We start from the raw sequence: 22599 nt of genomic DNA, 5'->3' as shown, positions 1-22599 counted from the left end.
ACCCCAAAGCGTGTGATGCTTTTCTGCTGTGCAGAACTTTTAACAACTTAGCTGTTAAAGAAACTAGAACTAGGCAAGGACTGCAAGGGAAACCAGGAATGAAAATTAAGATTCAGTATCTAATTCAGTGGCACCTTGGTACTAAATGTTAATTAGTAATAGCAATAGCAGTTAGACTTGTATACCGCTTCATAGGGCTTTCAGCCCTCTCTAAGCGGTTTACAGAGTCAGCATATTATTGCCCCCACAGTCTGGGTCCTCATTTCACCCACCTCGGAAGGATGGAAGGCTGAGTCAACCTTGAGCCGGTGAGATTTGAACCGCCGAACTGCAGATATCAGTCAGCTGAAGTGGCCTGCAGTACTGCACTCTAACCACTGCGCCACCTCGGCTAATTGGTTCCGGGAGGCACAATGAGTACCAAAAATGAGTGCTAAACACATTTTTCCCATAAGGAATAATGTAATGAGTCACAAGGCAAGCGACAGTGAGAAGTTCTAGCTTGTGTGTTGAGTACTAAACAAACAATGAGTATCAGGACAAAGTTTTCACATCAAAATGTGTCAAGTATCAAATTCAAAGCAGATGAGTACCAAGGCACTACCTCTTCTAGTTACCTTGAAGTGAGGAGAGAGAAACTCTGTAATCTGAGCTGCAGACAATAGTAGTCAGGCTGTCAAGTGGAATTCCGTAAGCATGAAATTGGTCTAAAATGGCCCCCGTTTTGGTGGAAATGTGGTCGGTGGATATGCAACTCATCTGATGTGATGCCTCACGGCTGTTGCTTATCCATGTCAATTATTTTGTTATCTTTTCTTTCCCAGACTGAAAGTTACACTTTTAATCGGGCCAAGCTTTTGAATGTGGGCTTCAAGGAAGCCATGAAAGACGAGGATTGGGACTGCGTATTCTTCCACGATGTGGATCTCATTCCAGAGGATGATCGAAATGTTTATACATGCGATCGATTTCCGAAACATGTGGCTGTTGCCATGGACAAGTTTGGCTACAAGTAAGTGTCAAGCTTGATTGAGATGCGGTGGCTCAGTGACTAAGACGCTGAGCTTGTCGATCAGAAAGGTCGGCAGTTGGGCGGGTTTGAATCCCTAGCGGCATGTAACAGAGTGAACTCCCGTTACTTGTCCCAACTTCTGCCAACCTAGCAGTTCGAAAGCATGTAAAAATGCAAGTAGAAAAATAGGAACCACCTTTGGTGGGAAGGTAACAGTGTTCTGTACACCTTCGGTGTTGAGTCAAGCCGGCCACATGACCACAGAGACATCTTTGGACAGCGCTGATTCTTCAGCTTTGAAATGGAGATGAGCACCGCCCCCTAGAGTCAGGAACGACTAGCACATATGTGTGAGGGGAACCCTTTAAGTGTTAAGCTTAAGACTAGCAATATTTCTTTCCTAAATATGCAGCTGCTTCCCCTTCCCCTGTTCTAGTACACTTTTCTGAGAGAAAATCGTATTCAGAAAGGGAGCTTGCTTTCCACTTTCCATCTAGAAATGAGGTGCAATTTGAGTGATTAAAGAGCAAGAAACCCTGGGTTTAAATCCTTCCTCGGGCATAGAACTCAGCAGCTGGGAGTCATTGTTTCCCCAGCTTATTTCATTTCTTTTTTTAAATTCCTTTCCATTTCCATTTTGAAAATAGGGTGCACTTTGAATGACTGCCAAGAAAACCCTGGGTTTAAATCCTTGCTCAACCATAAAATGTACTTGCTGGAAGTCATTGTTTCCCAGCTTATTGCCTTTGCTTGATTCTTTTTACTTTTATATGGCTTCCCATGAAAATGGATTCTTGACAATCCACCCCCAAATCCAGGAACACAGCCGTGAAAAAAAGAAAAAATAGAATTAGGGTGAAGAAGCTGATCTCTACAAGGAGTGTTCTGACCGAGGCTTCCCAAGAGCATGAAGCAAACTCCTGATTCCGAGAAAAAAACCCTTTTATTAATTGACCGTGAATTCTGCTCATTCACAACCAGCAAAGTCTTTCAAGGGAGGATTTACAGTCACAGACCTTAGCTGGCTTGGAGAGCTGACAGGCCGATATCTGTAAAACTTGGCAAGGAATCTTGGAGAGTCACGAACCAATTAAGTGGACTAATTGTCTCCTGCAAACTCCACTCCCCTTTCGCTCCTCTTTTATTTCCTCTGGGAGGGGCCATTCATTGTCCATCTGTCGCCTTATTCCCAAATCGACCGCTGTTCTTTAGCTGTTCCCTTCGTCTGGCAACTCTGCGCATGCGCACACTGGGAACAGGCTCCAGCTGTTTGTCTGCCTCACTAATGTCTGACTTTAAAGGCAGCTGATAACTGTCAGATGGCCCTGGCCCCCTCTCTGCCTCCGATGCAGAACCCTCATCAGAGCCTTTCCCAGACTCCAGGACTGGCCCAGGTTCCTCCCCAACCTCCTCGCTGTCCGAATCTACTGCCAGCTCCGCTGGTGGGCCACAACAAGGAGCATATTCCACAGGGCAGGTACAACAACAGAAAAGGTTCTTCTCTTGGTCTCGGCGGACCCTCCTAACTCTTAGCGTAGGGGTGTTAAACCCACATCATCGTGGCAGTGTTACATGATGTATTGGGACTCCCCCCCTCCACTAAACTGGAAGTGGGAGTGGCCAGCGTGTGACTCATCTGGCCCGCAAGCCGGGAGTTTGACAGCCCTGCTTTAGCTGCTGGATCTGTGAAGTGCCTCTTCTGCAAGATCTAATAAGGGTGAGGCAGTCTCAGAAATGGTCACCGACTCCTTCATTTGCACCCAGAAAAATCCCAGCAACCAGTGCAGCCTGCGGAGCAGAGGTGTAACGTGTGGATGCCGAGGGGCTCTCCTAACTGCCTGTGCTTCCATATTTTGAATCGGCTGCAGTTTCTAGAGTGTTAAAATAGTGGCATAGTAACCATCAATATAGCCTTGAACTCTAGAGGAAAGGTGATTAAAAGCAAGGCCTCGTTAGATGGGAAATCTTATTGACTCTATTGCCTTGTCTGACTAGCAGAGCGGAAAGGTAGGTGCTTTGCATCAAACAAGGGGAGGAGGGATTTTTAGATATCCCGGAAGATGAGTATCAGCCTATCCACCATACAATCAGCCGCAAGACAGGGGACAGTCAGGTGCCATCTGGGATTGGCAGCGTGTGATGAGACTGCCTTGAAAGCCTCCATGGTACAAATGCAAGGCCTTTCACCTTTTATCCGTTTGGTGGGAACCAACTCTCAACGAACCTTCTCGCTAACAAAATTGTGCGTTAGGGGTAGGAATGTCAGCCCACAGGTTTCTGTTTTGCAGGGCTTTTTTAAGTTTTCAGAAAGATTCTCCTTGTTGCGCGGATGCTGCCTCTCTTGTAAGCAAATGTTCTCCTTCATCGTTTTTCCGGCAGGCTTCCCTACAAGACATATTTTGGAGGGGTTTCGGCACTTAGTCCAGAACAATATATGAAGATGAATGGATTTCCTAACAACTACTGGGGCTGGGGTGGTGAAGATGATGACATCGCCGTCAGGTATGACTTTTATTGACAGGTCTGTGGCAACCTGGGCTGGAAATAGTCCAAGGAAGGACAGTAGCAATACCACTTAGACTTATATACCACTTCACAGTGCTTTACAGCCATCTCTAAGCGGTTTACAGAGTCAGCCTCTTGCCCCAATCTGGGTCCTCATTTTACCCACCTCGGAAGGATGGAAGGCTGAATCAACCTTGAGCCTGGTGAGATTTGAACTGCTAAATTGCAGGCAGCCAGCAGGCAGCAGAAGCAGCCTGCAGTACCGCACTGTAACCACTGCGCCGCCATGGCTCAATCTCCAACCACTCATTAATAGTCTTTATTAAGTCAGTAAAAAATGATAGAAGATGTATTCTTACTTCCACGTGAGACTCCTTCACGTAGGCAGTTAAGGCAGCAAATGTTTTGTCTGTGTGCTCCCATTCTTCCTAGGCAGATTAAAAAGCCAGTTTCCATCTGGAGTGTGGTAGTGGGGCAATCCCTGAGTATATCTTTGATTCTAGAAGCAGCCATCCCTGTTGCAATCACTTGCTAGCTTCTGCTAATGTTTCTCTTTCCCCTCCTTGCAGGGTAGCCCTAAGTGGAATGGTGATCTCTCGCCCGTCTATTCAGTATGGCCGTTACCGCATGATCAAACACGGACACGACAAGGGCAATGAACAGAATCCCAAGAGGTGAGCAGAAAGAAATATTTAAGAAGAATTTGTAGACGGAACCTGCTCCCGCCATCGAGTGCAGTTCGCCTGTTCCATACAATTCCTCCTCTTCTTTTTCGGTCATTCTTCTGTTCATAAATGGGGGGGGGGGGGCTACATGGGGCTGCCCTTGAAGAGTATTCGGAGACTTCAGCTTGTCCAGAATGCAGCCACGCGAGCGATTGTGGGTGCACCTCGGTACACCCACGTTACACCTATCCTCCGCGAGCTGCACTGGCTGCCCATTGGTCTCCGGACACGCTTCAAGGTGCTAGTGGTTACTTTTAAAGCCCTACATGGTATCGGACCTGGGTACTTGAGAGACCGCCTCCTGCCAATTACCTCCCATAGACCTATTAGATCCCACAGACTAGGCCTCCTCCAAATCCCATCTGCCGGCCAGTGTCGGCTGGCAACTCCCCGGGGGAGGGCCTTCTCTGTGGCTGCTCCGGCCCTCTGGAACGATCTCCCCGTTGAGATCCGGACCCTCACCACCCTTCCAGCTTTCCGCAAAGCAATTAAGACCTGGCTGTTCCGGCAGGCCTGGGGCTGTTGAATCTCTCAGCCCCACTCGAGGGTATGACTGTTGTTTTTTAAAATGTGTTTGTCTTTTATTTTTTATTCTGTACCCCCTTCCCTCTTTGATTGTTAGCCGCCCTGAGTCTCTCGGGAATAGGGCGGCATACAAATTGAATAAATCCAATCCAATCCAATAAAAGCCATGACATATGCAGAATCTTCTGGGCCTGGATATAGACCCCCTATAGGTACCGCCGTGAATAACTTGCGAGGAACAATTTTGTTGTGTAGAGGCAGCAGTGAAGTGAACTGTTCAGGTAGCGCCCAATATTCAGTTGCTGATTTATTCCCAAATCCGTACTCTGTGCAACCGATGGAAAGTTGTCAGCTTGTCGAGAATTGAAGTAAGGATAAACTGACACCGTGAAGAAATCTGCAGAAAAATAGAAGGACAGGAAAGTAGAGGGTAGTCAGACCGACAGACAGGTGTTTTTTAATCTCCCTTGACTTAATATATATTATTTCCTGCATAGCAGATCTGCCAGACCAGCAAATGTGAAACTAAGTAAATTTAAAACTTTGGCCTTCTTTGTATGTTTTGTCTATAATAATAGGAGTCATAATTGGCAGTGATCGTCTGTCAGGTTCTAAAAGCAGTAACACTATAGCCATCTTTCTGCTTTACCAGTCCGGGTAGTCCTTGTTTAGTGACTGTCTTGTCTAGTGCAGTGTTTCTCAACCTTGGCCACTTGAAGATGTCAGGACTTCAACTCCCAGAATTCCCCAGCCGCAAACGCTGGCTGGGGAATTCTGGGAGTTGAAGTCCGGACATCTTCGAGTGGCCAAGGTTGAGAAACACTGGTCTAGTGACTGTTCACAGCTATAGCAATATAGCACTAGCGATAGCGCTTAGACTTATATACCGCTTCACAGTGCTTGACAGCCCTCTCTAAGTGGTTTACAGAGTCATCATATCTCCCCTAACAATCTGGGACCTCATTTTACCGACCTCAGAAGGATGGAAGGCTGAGTCAAGCTTGAGCCAGTCGGGATCGAATTCCTGGCTGTGGGCAGAGTTAGCCTGCAATACTGCATTCTAACCATTGCGCCACCACGGCTCAGTGATGATACAGTTACAATGGTAAGAAAATAGTAACTTTATGGCTAACCCTCACATTTACAAACTTTGGAGTCTTAAAAAAAAAAGGAAAGCTGAAGGGTGATAAACAGTCATGGTTTTGCCTATAGATTTGTGTTGCCAGTCCCAATTATAGTCACTTAAGGACTACCTGTATCAATTCTCCCATTTCCTAGCCACTGATTCCTGTATCCGCACTCCCTTTCCTTCATTGTTCCTGAACTTCAGCTGTGATGTGTTTTCAGATCCTGAATGGTCGTCCTTGGAGTTGGGCAGGGGAATACTAACATGACTGTTTTCGGATTTATTGCTAAAAATGAATGCTTCTGTTCCTGGCTTTTGTTGCAAACTGTTAAAAGCATTAGGAATTTGTGATAGATGCATAAAGCTTCTCTTAATTTGTAAATACGGGAAGCTGTTGATCTTAGTCGTAGATCATAGGGCTGGAAGGGACCTTGGAGGTCTTCTAGTCCCACCCACCCCTACTCAAGGCAGGAGACCTCATGTCAAATGGCTGTCCAGGCTTCTTGGGGAGGAAAGAGGAGAGAGGAGAAGCAGCTAAGGCCTCATTTCTTCCCAAATGTCTCCTGCAGATTTAACTTGCTGGCCAAGACAAGGAGGACGTGGAAACAAGATGGTATGAACACCCTGGAGTATGACCTGCTCTCCAAGGAACTCCACCCTCTCTATACCAACATCACTGTGTTCATTGGGACTGAGAAGGGCATGAAGCACACCACATGAGGCATATCTGACAGAGTGGCGCGGGGACAGGAGCCCCACCCTGCACTGCTTCTGGATGGACGAAACCAAAGATTCCAGCGGGGGAGATCTTGCCCAGAGTCGTCGGGTGGCTGTGATCATATTCTGACTGCAGACTTCAGCCAGGGTGCTGTGAGCAACAGAACTTGCAGTGACTGAATGAGGATTTTACACAGCCCACTGCCCACCCCACCCCTTTACCCCCAGGTTTGGGCCTTTTTTTAACCCTGGGGATTGAGGTGGGTTACCTGACCTTTCCTGGGATGCCTTCTGAACCTTGGCTGGAGGAGCGGCGATGAAGTCACGTGTGGGCTCCCTTTAAGCAATCCGAATTTTCAGAGCTGTTGTGCGGGGGTTGGCTTTTTTCTTATTAAAGTGCAATTTATTTTAAACGTAATGGCCCAGTGGCGGTTTATTATTATGTTTTTCTCCCATTCCTCCACCCCTCCGGAGCCTGGTTCCAGAAGGAAGTGATTGGGAGTCAGATCTCCTGAACGAGGGGCAATCTTTGCCGGAAGAGAAGCTGGGCTGCGTTTGGCTAGAGAGCGAGAGACATTGGAGGAGAGCTCCAGCACACGAGGGGCTCCGTTTCTGGAACTGGATTGCAAGTTGACACATTAACATCGGCCAGTGATGGCGAACCTTTCTGTCGTCGCGTGCTGAAGGCGCGAGGAAACCTCCCCCCCCCATGTGCTCCATCCCCACACATACACACATGACCTCCCCTCCCCCACCCACTCATTTTTGGCTTACAGGTCGGTACGGATTTCCAGGCCCAAAAGGGACGGGAGGGTCTTGCATGGCGCCCCATTTTGGCTTGCAGGTTGGTGCAGGTTCAAAATGGATGGAAGCAGCCCCTGCCACCCTCCGGTGCCCCGTTTTGGGCCTGGAAGACCTCCTGCACCAACCTGGAAGCCACAACGGGCCCCTAACTTATGGGGTGCCGCAGGGCTCGGTCTTATCCCCCCTACTATTCAACATATACATGAAACCGCTGGGTGAGATCATTCGGAGGCACAGGATAAAATACCATCAATATGCGGACGATACACAGTTGTATCTGTCCGCCCCGTGCCAACTCAATGAAGCGGTGGACGTGATGAACCGGGGTCTTGAGGCCGTTAAGGACTGGATGAGAGCTAACAAACTGGTACTCAACCCGGACAAGACCGAGTGGCTGTTGTGCTTCCCTCCCAACAATTTGGCCAATATTCCATCACTCAGGCTGGGGGGTCAAAATTTATACCCCTCAGACAGGGTCCGCAACTTGGGAGTCCTCCTGGACCCACAGCTGACTTTTGACCACCATTTGTCAGCTGTGACCAGGGGGGCATTTGCCCAGGTTCGCCTGGTACGCCAGTTGCGGCCCTACCTGAATCGGGAGGCCCTCACAACAGTCACTCGAGCCCTTGTGATCTCTAGGCTGGAATACTGCAATGTGCTCTACATGGGGCTGCCCTTGAAGAGCATCCGGCGACTTCAGCTAGTCCAGAATGCGGCCGCGCGAGTGATCGTGGGCGCACCACGGTTCGCCCACATAACACCGATCCTCCGTGAGCTGCGCTGGCTACCTGTTGATCTCCGGGTGCGCTTCAAGGTGCTACTCACCATTCACAAAGCCCTCCATGGTAGTGGATCTGACTATCTGAGAGACCGCCTTCTGCCAATTGCCTCCCTCCGTCCCATCAGATCGCATAGAGTAGGCCTCCTCCGAATTCCATCCGCCAGTCAGTGCCGACTGGCGACTACGCGGAGGAGAGCCTTCTCAGTTGCAGCTCCGACGCTTTGGAACGATCTCCCCGTGGAGATTCATACCCTCACCACCGTCCAGACCTTCCGCACAGCCCTCAAGATCTGGCTATCCCGTCAGGCCTGGGGATAAGATCCGAACCTTGCCCCACCCGAATGCTGAATGAATGTTGTGTTTTATCGGTTTTATTTTTATTCACATTTTTCTTTCTTTCTGTGTTTTGTCTTACACTCCCTTCCCATTGATTGTAAGCCGCCCTGAGTCCCCTCAAGGAAAAGGGCGGCCTATAAATGTCAATAAAACTAAAAACTAAACTAAACAAGGATATGGCGGGAGGCATGCGCGCATCTGAAGTGGAGCTGGGCTGGGGCGACGGCTGGCATGCCGAGAGAGGCCTCTGCGTGCCACCTGTGGCATAGATTTGCCATCACGGACATAGGGGTAGTTTCTACCGAAGCGAGTGCCGAGTGGTGCCAGAGGAACAGTAGGCTTGTTTGCACACCTTCAGTAGGGTCTAGATCCGTGTTTCTCAGCCTCAATGGCTTGATGTGGATCATGCTGGCTGGGGAATTCTGGGCGTTGAAGTCCACCCATTTTAAAATTGCTGTGGTTGAGAAATACTGGTCCAGATGAGCACGATAAAAATTAAAACATTGTGGCTCAGAAAAAGCCTTCAGTTTTTCATTCATCTGTACCTGTGTTGCATATGGCACTCTGGTTCGGTTTTACCCTTCAGATAGTAATCCCAAAGGTGTTTTTTCGAGAGGTAACTGGACTCCCCCCCCCCCCGAAGATGTTTCACTTCTCATCCAAGAAGCTTCTTCAGCTCTGTCCCTGAAAAAAGCTGAAGAATGTTCTCAGATGAGAAGTGAAATATCAGTTCAATTCACCAGTTGCCTCTTGAAAAAAACCCCTTTGGGACAACCATGACCTGGATGACTTTCAGATGGTAAGTTTCAAAGGAGTAAATAGGAGGGGATTCCTGCCATTAACAACATATCCGGTCAAACATGCAGGATATCTACAGTTCCTAACTCGGCAAACGGAAACTCGGCTGTTTAAAAAAAAAAACCAACCCCCACAATTTCTAGCTTTTCTCATTTGAGTTAACTCCCGTTTGTTCTGTCGCCCTTGAAAAGCAGCGAATAGGCCAGTTTGCACTTCCCAAGGGAGTGGGTGGCGATAATCTTGCACTGCAGACTTCCATCTGTTAGCATTTCGTGGCCACCTTCAATTTCCCCTCCCTCTTCTGCTGCTAACAGATTCCCCCTCCCCGCCCCAAAAAAAAACCTGTCCTGCAATGAACACAGCAATGACCTTTATGAACAGATCGTCTTTTTAGCCTTTCTCAAGTTATGCAAAAACTCTGCAGGTCAGTTTTGGCAAGAGGAGCTTGTACTTACTCAGAAGACCAAAGATTTGGTCAAGTTTTCCATCTCTCAGGCTGGGGGTCAAACAGTACGCCCCTCAGAGAGGGTCTGCAATTTGGGAGTCCTCCTGGACCCACAGCTGACTTTCGAACACCACTTGTCGGCTGTGACCAGGGGGGCATTTGCCCAGGTTCGCCTGGTGCACCAATTGCGTCCCTACCTGAACCGGGAGGCTCTCACAACAGTCACTCGCGCCCTTGTGACCTCTAGACTGGACTACTGCAACGTGCTCTACATGGGGCAGCCCTTGGAAGAGCATTCGGAGACTTCAGCTTGTCCAGAATGCAGCCGCGCGAGCAATCGTGGGTGCACCTCGGTTCACCCACGTAACACCTATCCTCCGCGAGCTGCACTGGCTGCCTATTGGTCTTCGGATACGCTTCAAGGCGCTAGTCGTCACTTATAAAGCCCTTCATGGTATTGGACCTGGGTACTTGAGAGACCGCCTGCTGCCAATTACCTCCAATAGACCGATTAGATCCCACAGATTAGGCCTCCTCCGAATTCCATCCGCCGGCCAATGCCGGCTGGCGACCACCCGGAGGAGAGCCTTCTCTGTGGCTGCTCCGACCCTCTGGAACGAGCTCCCCATGGAGGTTCGAACCCTCACCACCCTCCAGGCCTTCCGCAAAGCCCTTAAAACCTGGCTGTTCCGACAGGCCTGGGGCTAAAGAGTTTTTACCCCACTTTTCGAATGGTATGGTTGTTGTGTGTTTTTAAATTTTGTATTGTTATGTCTTGTCTTTTTTATCCCTCTGTCTGTACCCGCTTCCCTGATTGAATTGTGAGCCGCCCTGAGTCCCCTTCGAGGAAAAGGGCGGCATATAAATGTAATCAATCAATCAATTTGCTGTAGACCAGCAGATACACCAGCCAAGGCACAAGGACCAAGGTACTGATGCGAGAGAGAGAGCGAAGACGGAGGAGAGCCTTTTCTGTCATAGTTGGATCAGCAATGTAGCCTAACTGGAGAAGCGGTCTGAATTCTGTTAGCTCTATAGCAGGGATCCCCAACACCCCGCGGCCCATGGACCAGCACTGGGCTGTGGCGTGCCAAAACGGGGCTGCGGAAACAAGCGAAGCCCCATCCACAGGATGCAGAAACTACGCCCTCTCTGTTCCACGGAACTGGGAACAGGTGCCCAAAAGGTTGAGGACCACGGCTCTATAGCATGACGGAAGCATGTTCGCTATCCTGCTAAGTGGCTTCCGTGGTGTTTACATATTTATTTTCCAAAAGGAAAGTTTTTTAAAACAACAACAACAACAAAAGGATAGCTTGAACCTGAACAAAGTCAGGAAATCGAAACAGAAACTTGGATATCATCTGTACTTCAAAATAGGGAAGTTTGAAAGGACACCAGGGTGATGAATCATCAAGGAAGCAATAAAACTTAAGAAAACTTCCTTCAGGGGAAAAAAAAAAACGGCATTACTCAAATTGAGGGCAGGAGGGAATAACCTGGTGCAAGAAATGTAATTTGGTGGCTAGGGAAATGGGGGGAAATCTTTGGGGAATACCACCTGCATAAAGACTTAACATTGTGGTTTGAATCCTGGACTGAGCCAAATGTGGCTTGCTTTGCTTTTGGGTTAGAGGGTTTTCTGAACACACCTGCTGTCTTGTGTTTTAAATGCCTTTAAAAATACAGCTAGAGACCCTTTTGGATTCCTATAGACTGTTGACAAACAGAATTCCCCAACTCTCGTCACTGTTAAAAAGACTATTTCTCATCAGACCTTTCCAGGATGGAGTTTCCAGAAAAGGTGCTGAATAAAAGGTAGAGCTGTGTTGGTATGTACTGATCTTTAACAAAACACGGAGCCCAAATATCCATCCTGCTTCTATCTATTATCATTTATTGCAGATGGAAATTGGAAAGTAACCAATGGTTCCCAATGGTTCCTTAAAAAGGAAATGACATCTTAAAATGAACAGGACAAGTTTGGCTGAAGAATGATTGTTGCTTCTGCAAAGACAACTTCTTGCCTTGCTATTATTTGTTTTTGCTTTTAAATGTTTTGAGCACGTTAAGTAAGCATGTGGTTCAGAAGATTGAAAGCTCCTGTGGAAACGCTGCTTGCTCATGGGACAAAAGGATAGCGCTCCAAAGGTGTTTACAAGCAGCAGGCAGAAATAAACATAAAGAAAGGGCATCACACATTCTAATCGATAAAAGTTTGAAATTGGAGGGGCGAGGTAGCCGGGCCGATTAAAAATTCCTGCCCTGCTGTCTTTTCCTACCAATGCAGCATTCCCAATACGTATGTACAGGTAATCCTCAACTTACAACCATTCATTTAGTGACTGTTCAAAGTTACAACACTGAAAAAAACATAGCATCTCTACAGTCACGTGATCAAAATTCGGTCACTTGGCAACCAGCCTGTATTTGCCATGCTTACTGCGTCCCAGGGTGGGGATCACGTGATCATCATTTGGGACCTTCCCAGCCAGCTTTCAACAAGCAAAATCAAAGCTGGAAGCCAGATTAGCTTAATGACCACGATTCACTTAAAGACTGCAGTCATTTTTTCCCCCACACCCTGGCAAAAAATGGTTGTAAAATGAAGCACGCCTCACTTAGAAACGGAAATTTTGGTCCCAACCGTGGTCGTAAATCAAAGACTACTTGCACACCGACTTGTGACTTCAGTTGATGGTAACCAAAGGCCTCTGCGTTGTTGTGGGCATTTCAAATAAAAACAAGGGTCTTTTTATTGGGGAAGAAACGGAAAAACTGCCAGAAATGACACACACGTTTAACGAGTAACTAACTCCTCACAAGTTTCTGTTAGGGTTAGTATCCCCATTACTGCTTGGGATATGGTTGACTGTTTTCGTTCATACCCTCCCAAGAAAAACCATCTGCCAATCCCAAGCAAGCCAAATCCACACTAATATCACCAGAATAGGGGAAGGGGGAGAAATTGCCGTAATTTGAAGAGAGATCTTCCCTTTCCCCTGTTTGAAGTGCATGGAAGTTAACAGCACCATTAATTCGGTAGCAGGGACTGATCTCTGCTAAAAACCGATGTGTGTGTGTGTGTGTGTGTGTGTGAAGGAAAGCCATTTGGCAGGCCACATTTCCCCCACCTAGCAATGTACATTGGCTTTCCCACGGACTTGCAGAAGAAACTGGGTGAAGATGGAATGTCTACTGGGAGGACGGCCTTCCAAACTGGCCTAGCTATGGCTATGCTGCATTGAGCTCGATAAATGAATGGCTGTTCGGCTGCATTGAGACTTATTAATCCAATTAGCTCGTTATCTAGGCAGATATTTTTCTGTGCTCTTTTAATAATGTATACAATCCGTTTTCTCAACCCCCAAATGCACAGGTAGACCTGGTGCGGAATATATCAAAAAATTACCGCATTTGAGCTGACTTGGATCAGGAAGCAAGTTGTAGAGTTCATGGTTGAGCGTAATAAACTTAAAGGGAGGGAAAGGTGAAGGAGGAAAAAATACCCTCACATCGGGGTGTGTGAGCCTATAAGGATACACAGAACAGCTGTTCTTACGGCTCTATTGTAAAGACGTTAAGACTGAATTAGAAAAAAGTAGCACACATTATATAATCCTAGGCCATGTATTGCATAAAATTATTAACAGGAAGAGAACCTGGGGTTGTCAAAAATAATGGGGATCAGAAGTGTGTGTGTGTGTGTGTGTGTGTGTGTGTGAAGTTTCTGATTTTTTTCCCCATGAAAAACCTGCTTGTGATTAAACTAATCCCATTTTCATGTAATATCCTCAGAATGAAAATAACATTATATTGGCGACCACAGCAATACATCAAGAGTAACGATAGCGGAGTCCAACATGTGGAATTCTGTATTTTCACTGTATATAATCAGACAAGACTAGAAGTTGGAAAGAGAAAATCAAGCTAACCCAATCAAAACAGTAATTATCTCAAACACACACCCTGAAACACCGGGGATGTCACCCATTAGTCAAAATGGTGAATTAAAAATGAAGGGACTTGAGCAGATTAGACATTAATATCCTCAGCAACCCTATATATAGGCTATGATTTGTACAAGCTAGGCAAATTGCAAATTTCCATTTTCTTCCCTATTTGTCACTTTGAGGTACAAGATGGTAAAATAGCTCTCCTCAAGAACCAAAAAATACGCTATCATTTTTGTTACCTATTCACCAAAGCAAAATACAGGTCTCATGGCATAAACCCAGTGGGGATCTACAGTGAAAGACTGACAAGGTAGATGGTGTGTGACTGGTTAACCCAACATGCTACCCTTAATCCAAATCTAAACAAATCATATTATGACTTAGTACAATGTATGAACCTCTCCTATGATTTTTAGTAATACCTTGCCTTTAACCACATCAGCCCAGGGAAAGTTAACAGCCCTATATCACTTTTTAAATCCAAATGGGTTTTTAAACACAAGTTTATGCTACAAGTCTCCCTGCTTACCTGAATTAACTTTGTAGTGTTAGGGATTGTATTTACAGCAGCTTTTATCCCCCACCACTCTAATTTGATCTTGTTTAAAACCAATCGCCATTGTCATTTTTTAAAAACCCCAATTAAAAGTCGGGCATGAACACTTGGGCCTAATCCAGGCAATTTGCAATTAAACCACTGAAACAGGAAAGTCCATGTTTCCATTGGTTTCCATATATTATTCTTAGATTTGTATCTAACTGGAATGAACAGTGACTTTTATTTTTTGCAATGACAACCATTCCTCGGGTGGGGTAAGTTAAAATTCAAGAAAGTTAAAAAATCTACAGAACCGAGAAATCATTTCCTTCCCTCGTGCACCTGCACGCACTACATACTGCTGCGGTTCGTTTCGGCTTGAAAAATATTTGTTAAAACACAGCACAAGAACTGTATTTGCAGTTACAGCTACCCTGTGGCAACTAGCATTTCAGTTAATTGGTACCAAGATAATCACATAAGAGGCAAGTTGCAGAAGATGAAAACTTATTTCCTTCCTTCGTAAATTGTGTGCATTTTGAAGAATATAGATGGATGAATGACAAAGGTGTGAAAATGTGAACTCCATGGTGGGGAGGGAGAGACAACAGGTAGGCAAGCAAGAACACAGAATCCTTTGATGCTCATCTCTAAACATTTATCATTTAAGGAGGGCTTGCTAGCTAACAATACATTCCCAAGTTTAGCTTAAATTCTAACTAACGTCAGCTCAGAATCAGCATCCAAAACTGCAGGGTGGGGGCAACTTTTGGGATGCTTGCTGATGAGTGGCAGTGCCTGAGGATTCTGGTTCCAGCAGAAAGTTCTTCGCACAAGTATCACTGAGTGCCAATTTAATTTTTTTATCCACTGTGAAAATTATTCTCAAGTACGACTGAGTTAGACTGCCTATAGCTATTGCTGTCTCCATAGCCCTCCTCCCTAACTGGCTATCTATGCCACTCCACCTCTGCAGTAATACGTCTTTCAAACTTCTTTAAGCAGCAGCAGCAACCTGTGCAAGTTTATGTACCCTTGTTGTAAATAGCACAACAAAGCCTTGCAGCCTTGAGAAAACTTAAAATACCGTAAACCTGTGTCGATGGCGAAGGACGCTTTGCTTCAGCTTTCTCTAGGTGGCAATGGACGCTACAGGGAAAACTGCAGCGCCCTCACTCCAACCATCCGAAACCTAATGAGCTGCCTCCCTACTTCACCAGGTCTTGTTTGCACACTTTTAAAGCTAGCCTTTATGGCAGATTTTCAGGAAACTGGATCCTAATATCAAATGTCAAACTACAACGTACCTGTGTGTTATGTGTAATGACAGCTAAGCGCAAGGCTAATATTAACACAGAGTGTGAAAACCTGTAGCTCTCCGGATATTGCTAAATTAGAACTGTCATTTATCTCTGGACAATAATGGCTGAAAGCCCATGGGATGGGAACGTCACAAGTTTCTTAACCCTGGAATGAGTTTCTAGACTAAAAAAGGCTGTGCGCCATAGACAAAAGCCACATTCAACCACTTGGTATTTCCACTGAGGCATCACCTTTGGTCTGACTTTAGCCAGGCCTGGAACTATGTGTCCTGCACTAGAGAACAAAGAGGAGAACACCTCGTTCCAGAGCAATCTGCTGGTGCTACAATACTAACACAAAACATCTCTAACTCTGGTCAGACACTAGCACTTTTCTTGACTGCATAGTATGATAGCACTAAGCACCTGGTGAGTAACAAGAAGCAAGTGGAAAGTGGAGATCTGCTCTCCAGGAGACCTTTGGCCTTGGTGCATCGGTTTCTTGCCTATCCAACAGGGAAAGGGAGGGAATGGGAGGGGGAGGGGGGGAATACCCATATGAAGTTAATATATTGGTGCATGCTTGGGTGCTAAGGTTAAGGACCAATCTCAAGTGACAATGAATAGTGATATCGGGTCACATCCCTCATTCTCTGCACAGCTTCCAAACTTCCTATTCAAGAAAGCAGAATCAGACGACTGTGCAAAGATGCAAGAGCTCAAGTAAGGCAGAGTTAACAGTTCACAGCCATGGTCCAGCTCAGGTCCCACTTTGCCACCTTTTCCTAAGGTAGCCTGGCACGTGTGGTTCCACCCAAGGATGTCAGAGCACAGACCTAGGCACTATCCCCTGGCATACACATAACAAGAGGCAGGTCCAAGATGGCTGCGCATGAGTCAGCATAAACATTCGCTGGTTGGGGCAACCCTTTATTTCCAAGCAGGGAGGGAGTTTTAGCAGCAATTCCCATGGGACCACACAGGCCACCAAGCCCATCAGTCCATGTAGTGCACAGGAGTCTGTCTGTCCGTCCAAGCACAGAATGTTGAAATCTCTCGCACCAGGGAAGGGAATGGCTGGCAGGCCACATGTCGCTGAGTGAATCAAGAGGGGCTGTGGCCAGGAAGGACCGCAGGTCAGAGAAAGCACTGACTGAAAAGGGGGAAGGCAGCATCCAGTTTGCAAGGGCGGCAGGATGCTGGCTCCACATGCTTCCCCCTCTCAAATCCCCCCTCCCTCCCTCGTTCCCACCCCGTAATGCTTACCACTGGCAGCAGGGTCCTGGGTAGTAACAGGACCTGGTCTCCAGACTGGCCACAGCCAGGCAACCTGACCCATCCCACCCCAAATCCTGGCCCACTCAGATTCTCGCATGTGGAGAAGTGCTCTATGGGCACTAGTTCCCTGCCCTACAGTTAGTCCCGGCCCGTCCAGGCTCTGGTGCAACAAAGGAGTGCTCTCGCTGGGCACCGGCTCCTAGCCTGCCGGGCCAGTCCATCATCAGGAGCTGGCAGCTGTGCCCTGGGGCACACAGACGCCCATCAGTGCAGTCTCGTCAGTGTCTCGGTGCCCACGGCCACGAAGTGGATAGTTGAGGCCAAGTCCCTCAGGGCGTGAGCCGCCAGCAGTCCTAGTCCGGAAGGCCGAGGCGCCCAAGTGCAAGCCGGAGGAGCCCAGCCCAGTGGGGTTGCAGTCCAGATGGCGAGGGCCCAGAGACACCTCCATGGCCTCCGGGAGTGGAGGAGATAGCGGGAGTGGAGGGCGCTGGTATGGAGGGTGCCCGCTCGGGGGGAAACATGGCATGGCCTGACTAGGTGTGGGCTTATGAGGTAAGATGTGAGGAATACCCTCGTTGTCACCGCTGGCCCAGAGACGCATCTGCTGCTGAGGAAGCGCCTGCGGGAAAAGAAGAGAAAAGAGGAATCATGATAGAGCGGATGGACACAGGAAGGCGGTAGCCTTGTTCCTTTTAGGACGAGGGTTTCAGAGAAGAACTGCAGCCCTAACTGGCAACCAACATACCTGGGGACTCTGCATCTCACAGTCAGCATGCACTGTGCCCATGTTGCTGTAGTAACGATTGCTGTAGCGGTAACCACGGTTGTCATTGGAAGAACCACTGGAACCACCTGTGTGAAGACAGGACAGTGGAGAACAGAATACTCACCAGATGGACTAGCCTGAACTCTCCGAGCTGAAGATGGAGCAGGAGTGCTGGGAACACAAGGAGAGCTGGAAAGAAGGGGAGGGGAAGGGAATGAGAGAGACATACCCGAACTGGAGACAGAACTGGTGGTGCTGGTGGAGTGGCTATGCTCTGTTCCCAGGCTTGGTGAGGTGCTGGCACTCGTATTGGTGCCCTCATCAGCAGTTTTCTTGAAAAAGTTATGCTGCAGGGCATAGAAGGGAGTGATGCGGCTACGGGGTTCATAGTCCAGCATGCGCAGCACTAAATCCTTGAACTTCAGGTAGTCAGAAGGCGAATGGCCCTGCTCTCCTGCACGGCGTCCGCCTGGGCCCCCACTCTCCACCCCTAATACTTCATGCAGCCGCCGCGTCCCTGGAACCTTGTAGTCCTAAAAGACATCAAGACACCAGCAGGAAAATTAATGGGAAGCTGGAGAGAATATGCAATGTTCATTATGGTACAGAATCAAAATGTTTTAACGTAAGTTCCACAGGAAATAATCTCCTTGTCTCCTTCGAGCAAAAGGCTTAGCATGACCCTAAAAGCCAACCCAAAGAACAGCATGATGGCTATTCCTCAGGTAAGCATTTTTGAAGTTGTTTCCTACAACTTCCTTTGGTGTGCAAGAAGTCCGAAGGGAAAAAAAGACCAGAATGTGAGTAGAAAGAGAGCAGACAAAAGAGTCCATGTATGTCTATTTTAGTGCTCAACAGGAAACATGCCAGAATGAAGACTTTCATCATGAAAACCCATTTCTTCAGTGCTCGCCTTTAACAGGGTATACAGAGCAGACTTACAACTATTATTATTATATACATTATTCATTAAATATGAAACTCAGCCAACTGGACATTTAAAAATGCATCACAAATACCACTGACTGGTGCTAATGGTTGGTACGGTTTGCTGCCAGCGTCCTAGGTATCAACCAAGGACCTTCTTAAAAAATGTAAGCTGTTCCAAGTAGTGCAGTTTTTTGCAGTTCCGCTGGTATTATTGCAGGAAGCTGCAATTTGTGGATGTATCTTGAAAAAGTTCTTGGACATGGTGCCAAGTGCCCTGATGACAATGGGTATCACTGTTACATGCTTCATCCATAGCCATGTAGTTTCGATGGCCAGGTCGCAATATTTCATAATGACCGGTGGATTAATTTAGCAACTCGGTCATGTCTAGCTTTGTAATCAGTTTGTGCGATTTTGCTGCATTCACATATTAAATGTGAAACAGTTTCGACTTTGTTATTGCAAAGTTGGCAGTTTGGGTTGTCAGTGGATTTTTGTATCTTCGCTTTCATGACATTTGTTTGTAGTGCTTGTTCTTGAGCAGCCAGTATTAAACCTTCCGTTTCTTTCTTGATAGTTCTCATCTTAAGCCATGTCCATGATTATCATCATCATCATCATCATCATCATCATCATCCTCACTTCAGATGCATTTGAGGGCACTGATCTAACATAGCAGGTAGACCTTTACTGCAGTTGTCTGCATTTTCTTGAAAGGTAGCAGAACTAGGAGTCAGAAGAATCTTCTCCCCACCCCCTCCCCACCCCCCAAGATCAAAGAGTTGTGCAGCGTTATTACCTTCCTGCCATCTTTGCCCCGCCGGAGGACCCAGCCCCCCTCGGGCATCTTCTCAAAGTATTTCCGAGCCTTGGGAGCCTGCTCCAACATGTGAGGTGGGGGCAGTCCCAGCACCTCCACAATCCGGCTCATTTGATCCGCCTGCAAGAGAAAGGGGAATCACAGGATCAGGGGCAGCAGGTGACAAGAAACAACTTTGCAGACCTTCTCCTCTCCACCTCCCCCTGATATTAATTCCTGATCTCCTCATTTCCTCAATGACCTCAGGGATCCATCTATATCAGGGATCCCCAAACTTGGCAACTTTAAGACTTGTGGACTTCAACTCCCAGAATTCTCCAGGCAGCATAGCTGATTTGAAGTCTTAAAACTGCCAGGTTTGGAGACCCCTGATCTATATGCTTACTGACTTAGAAAACTGTGCTCACGATGCTCAGACACATCCAGTATTTTTGACTCAAAAGAACCGAGGTTTGGCCTCAGCTCTCTGATTAGGGCCTGGTGGCCCTCCCAACACAGTTCCAATTCCAGTTGCTGTTGAGCTGTTCTTTGAACTGTAAAGATGACTTTACCTCATTGGCACCACTAAAGAGGGGCTCTCCTGTATGCATCTCCACCAGAATACAGCCTAAGGACCACATGTCGATCGCCAGGTCATAAGGCATGCCTAGCAGCACTTCGGGCGAGCGGTAAAATCGGCTCTGGATGTACTGATAGATCTGCAAGGCCAAAGATAAAGAGATGATCAAACGTCTGTACTGAGTGTCTCGGAAAGGCAGGTGGGATTCCTCTCTGTGGTCCTCTTGTCAAATGGCTGAAACAAACCAAACAAACTCCCAACTAGGCCAAGGGCAAAATGTGCTGAAGACCTGAGAACGAGGGGACCTCTTCAAGTTCAAAAAGCGCCAAGGTGAGCCAACAGAAAGGTGCGGGATGAGGCTCTGGGAGACAATTTCAGGGGGCAGGTTAGAGTCAGAGAGTCACTTACACGCTGGCCCAACTGGCAGGAGCTGCCAAAGTCCACGATTTTAATGGCACTGCGCTTGGGGTTGCAGAGCAGGATGTTCTCAGGCTTGAGATCACAGTGGATGATGCTGAGTTCAGGTGTTGCCAGGAAGAGCAGCGCAGTGCACAGCTGCTGAGCAAACTTGCGGGTGAGATTGAGAGAGACGCCACGGAAGTTGGTGTTACGAAGCAGGTCATAGAGGTTGTAGGACAGCAACTCAAACACCAGGCACAAATGGCTCCGGAACATGAAATGACGCTTCAAGTGCACTGAAGACGTAAAGAAGAAGCAAAGTGCTATGATAACACGGTCAGCCTGCTACAACCCTCTGTGATCATTTTGACTGTGTCCCACTGAAAGAACCTGGTTCATAAAGTGTGTGTGTTCAGTATGTAAATAAATACCACCTCAACTGACAAATTCCTCTCTAGAGTAGGGGGTTCCCAAACCCCTGGCCACACACCGGTCCCTGTCATTGGCCTGTTAGGGACCAAGTCATACAGTTGGAGGTGAGTGGTAGGCAAGCAGGTAAAGCTTTTTCTGTATTTGCAGCTGCTTCCCAGCGCTACCATCACAGCCTCAGCCCCATCTCATCTCATCTGGCATTAGTCTCATAGGAGTGCAGACCATACTGTAAATTGCGCATGTGAGGGATCTAGTTTGCACACTCCTCCTCCCTTCACCCCCACCAGTGGAAAAAGTATCTTCCACGAAACTGGTCCCCAGTGCCAAAAGATTGGGGACTGTTGCTCTGGAGTATCATGCCAGTGAAATCCTGTCTTCTTATTAAAAGGCATGCTGTTGGCCACTTCTCTCTCCATCCTGTCTTTAATTAATTCCTCCAATGCATGGAAACTTCTCATCAATCTCCAGTCCTGGCTACATCTTATTTTAATGTTTCTTGACCAATTCCAGAATCTCTCCCTCCTGTTAAGAGACTCTAAATGTCAGGCGTGCCTCCCTCAATAACCAAGAAAGAAAACTTCTAAATCCATTGTTAGTGGAATTAAAATACTTTCACTGGTTGGGAAAAGATGGCAGCGAAAGTAAAGCAAGATCTGAGCCAGAAAGGTGCGAACCCAGACATATCAATTTCCCAACTCCCTCCCCCCAATGACCCCCACCTCAGTGTCCAATCTGCAACTCTCTAAGGTGTCATGTGGGTTGCATCTCCAGACAGCATCATTACGTTGGTATGCAGGACGGTTGGGCCTTGACCAGGTCCAAATACTGGCCATCAGCATGGCAGAAGATGGTGAGAAGAAAACTCCCTTTACCATATCACCTCCAGTACCATTTATTCCCATCCCAAATACCATGACCCCCACCCGTTTCTATGGCAGCCGATAGCAAGTAAGCAAAGCAGATGCCGACATTACTCCCACAAACTCTCACCAATGTAGTATTTCATTTCAGTGTCATGCTGGTTCATGAGCTCCAGCAGCCGCAGTTCAATCTGAGCCTGACTCAGAAATGCTTTCTTGTTCTTGATAATCTTGATGGCTACCCATTCCTGAGCCTGTTGATCGTAGGCCTTCACTACCTACAGGAGCAGAAAAAAAAACATAATATAATTACCTTGTATTCAGCAGCTTATTATTTATTACTTTGGTATATGCCACCGTTTCTGAAGACCCCAAGCAGCTTACAAGTAATCACATAAAATGAAAGCACAATCAGTCAGTATCAGAATGAAAGGGCCTTGGTGTGTCATCATTTGGACAGCAGAATCTCCCCAAAAGCACCCCCTAGAGCAGTATTTCTCAACCTCAGCAACTTTAATATGGGTGGACTTCAACTCCCAGAATTCTCCAACATCCTGTTAAACTCCTTATATTTTTCTTTTCACACCACAGTTGCTCTACTTGACTTTTAAATCATATAATCTCCCAGAGCTTCTCAGAGTTCCAATACGCTCTCTTAAGTTGATGGCCAGAGATGGGTCACTCAGAAGCAATTCTGTCAACCCCTGCAGCTGCACCCTTCCCCCCCCCCCCCGAGTTTAGCAAATACTCGGTAATACTGTCCATTGGAAATCAACAAGAATCATTAGGCACTTGGGTTGGGCAAATCAAACAAGTCCTTCCTCAATTAAATGTGGGGAGCCAATCAATTCCATAGTAACCAGAGAGTGATCCTACCCCTAGACTGCATCTTTTAGTGCTCCAAAACAAAAACCAAAAGTAAAAAACTGAACATGTAAACCACCATATGTATTAGGGCCACAATCCTGAACAAGTCCATGAATGTC

General features: G+C 47.1%; 2 protein-coding genes across 3 annotated transcripts in view; one reads left to right on the top strand and one right to left on the bottom strand.

Moving 5' to 3' along the window:
- The window catches only part of LOC116515682 (beta-1,4-galactosyltransferase 3-like), a 33309-nt gene extending 26281 nt beyond the window's left edge, over positions 1-7028 (top strand). The window contains exons 4-7 of the mRNA XM_032227841.1: positions 825-1012; positions 3392-3514; positions 4087-4191; positions 6463-7028. Coding sequence (XP_032083732.1) covers positions 825-1012; positions 3392-3514; positions 4087-4191; positions 6463-6613 — 567 coding nt within the window. The 3' untranslated portion in view covers positions 6614-7028. The remainder of the gene's footprint in view (positions 1-824; positions 1013-3391; positions 3515-4086; positions 4192-6462) is intronic.
- Positions 7029-13633: 6605 nt separating this feature from the next.
- Positions 13634-22599, bottom strand: part of DYRK1B (dual specificity tyrosine phosphorylation regulated kinase 1B) — a 30763-nt gene continuing 21797 nt past the window's right edge. For both annotated transcript variants that reach the window (XM_032228140.1, XM_032228141.1), the window contains exons 5-11: positions 21744-21891; positions 20331-20617; positions 19915-20061; positions 19343-19483; positions 17843-18146; positions 17593-17699; positions 13634-17466 (exon numbers count right to left, since the gene is read on the bottom strand). In XM_032228140.1, coding sequence (XP_032084031.1) covers positions 17071-17466; positions 17593-17699; positions 17843-18146; positions 19343-19483; positions 19915-20061; positions 20331-20617; positions 21744-21891 — 1530 coding nt within the window. In that variant the 3' untranslated portion in view covers positions 13634-17070. The remainder of the gene's footprint in view (positions 17467-17592; positions 17700-17842; positions 18147-19342; positions 19484-19914; positions 20062-20330; positions 20618-21743; positions 21892-22599) is intronic.

This window comes from Thamnophis elegans, chromosome 12 (assembly GCF_009769535.1).
Source record: "Thamnophis elegans isolate rThaEle1 chromosome 12, rThaEle1.pri, whole genome shotgun sequence".
Classification (NCBI taxonomy): domain Eukaryota; kingdom Metazoa; phylum Chordata; class Lepidosauria; order Squamata; family Colubridae; genus Thamnophis; species Thamnophis elegans.
The sequence above is the reverse complement of the archived record's forward strand: the minus strand, read 5'-3'. Positions and strand labels throughout refer to the sequence as shown.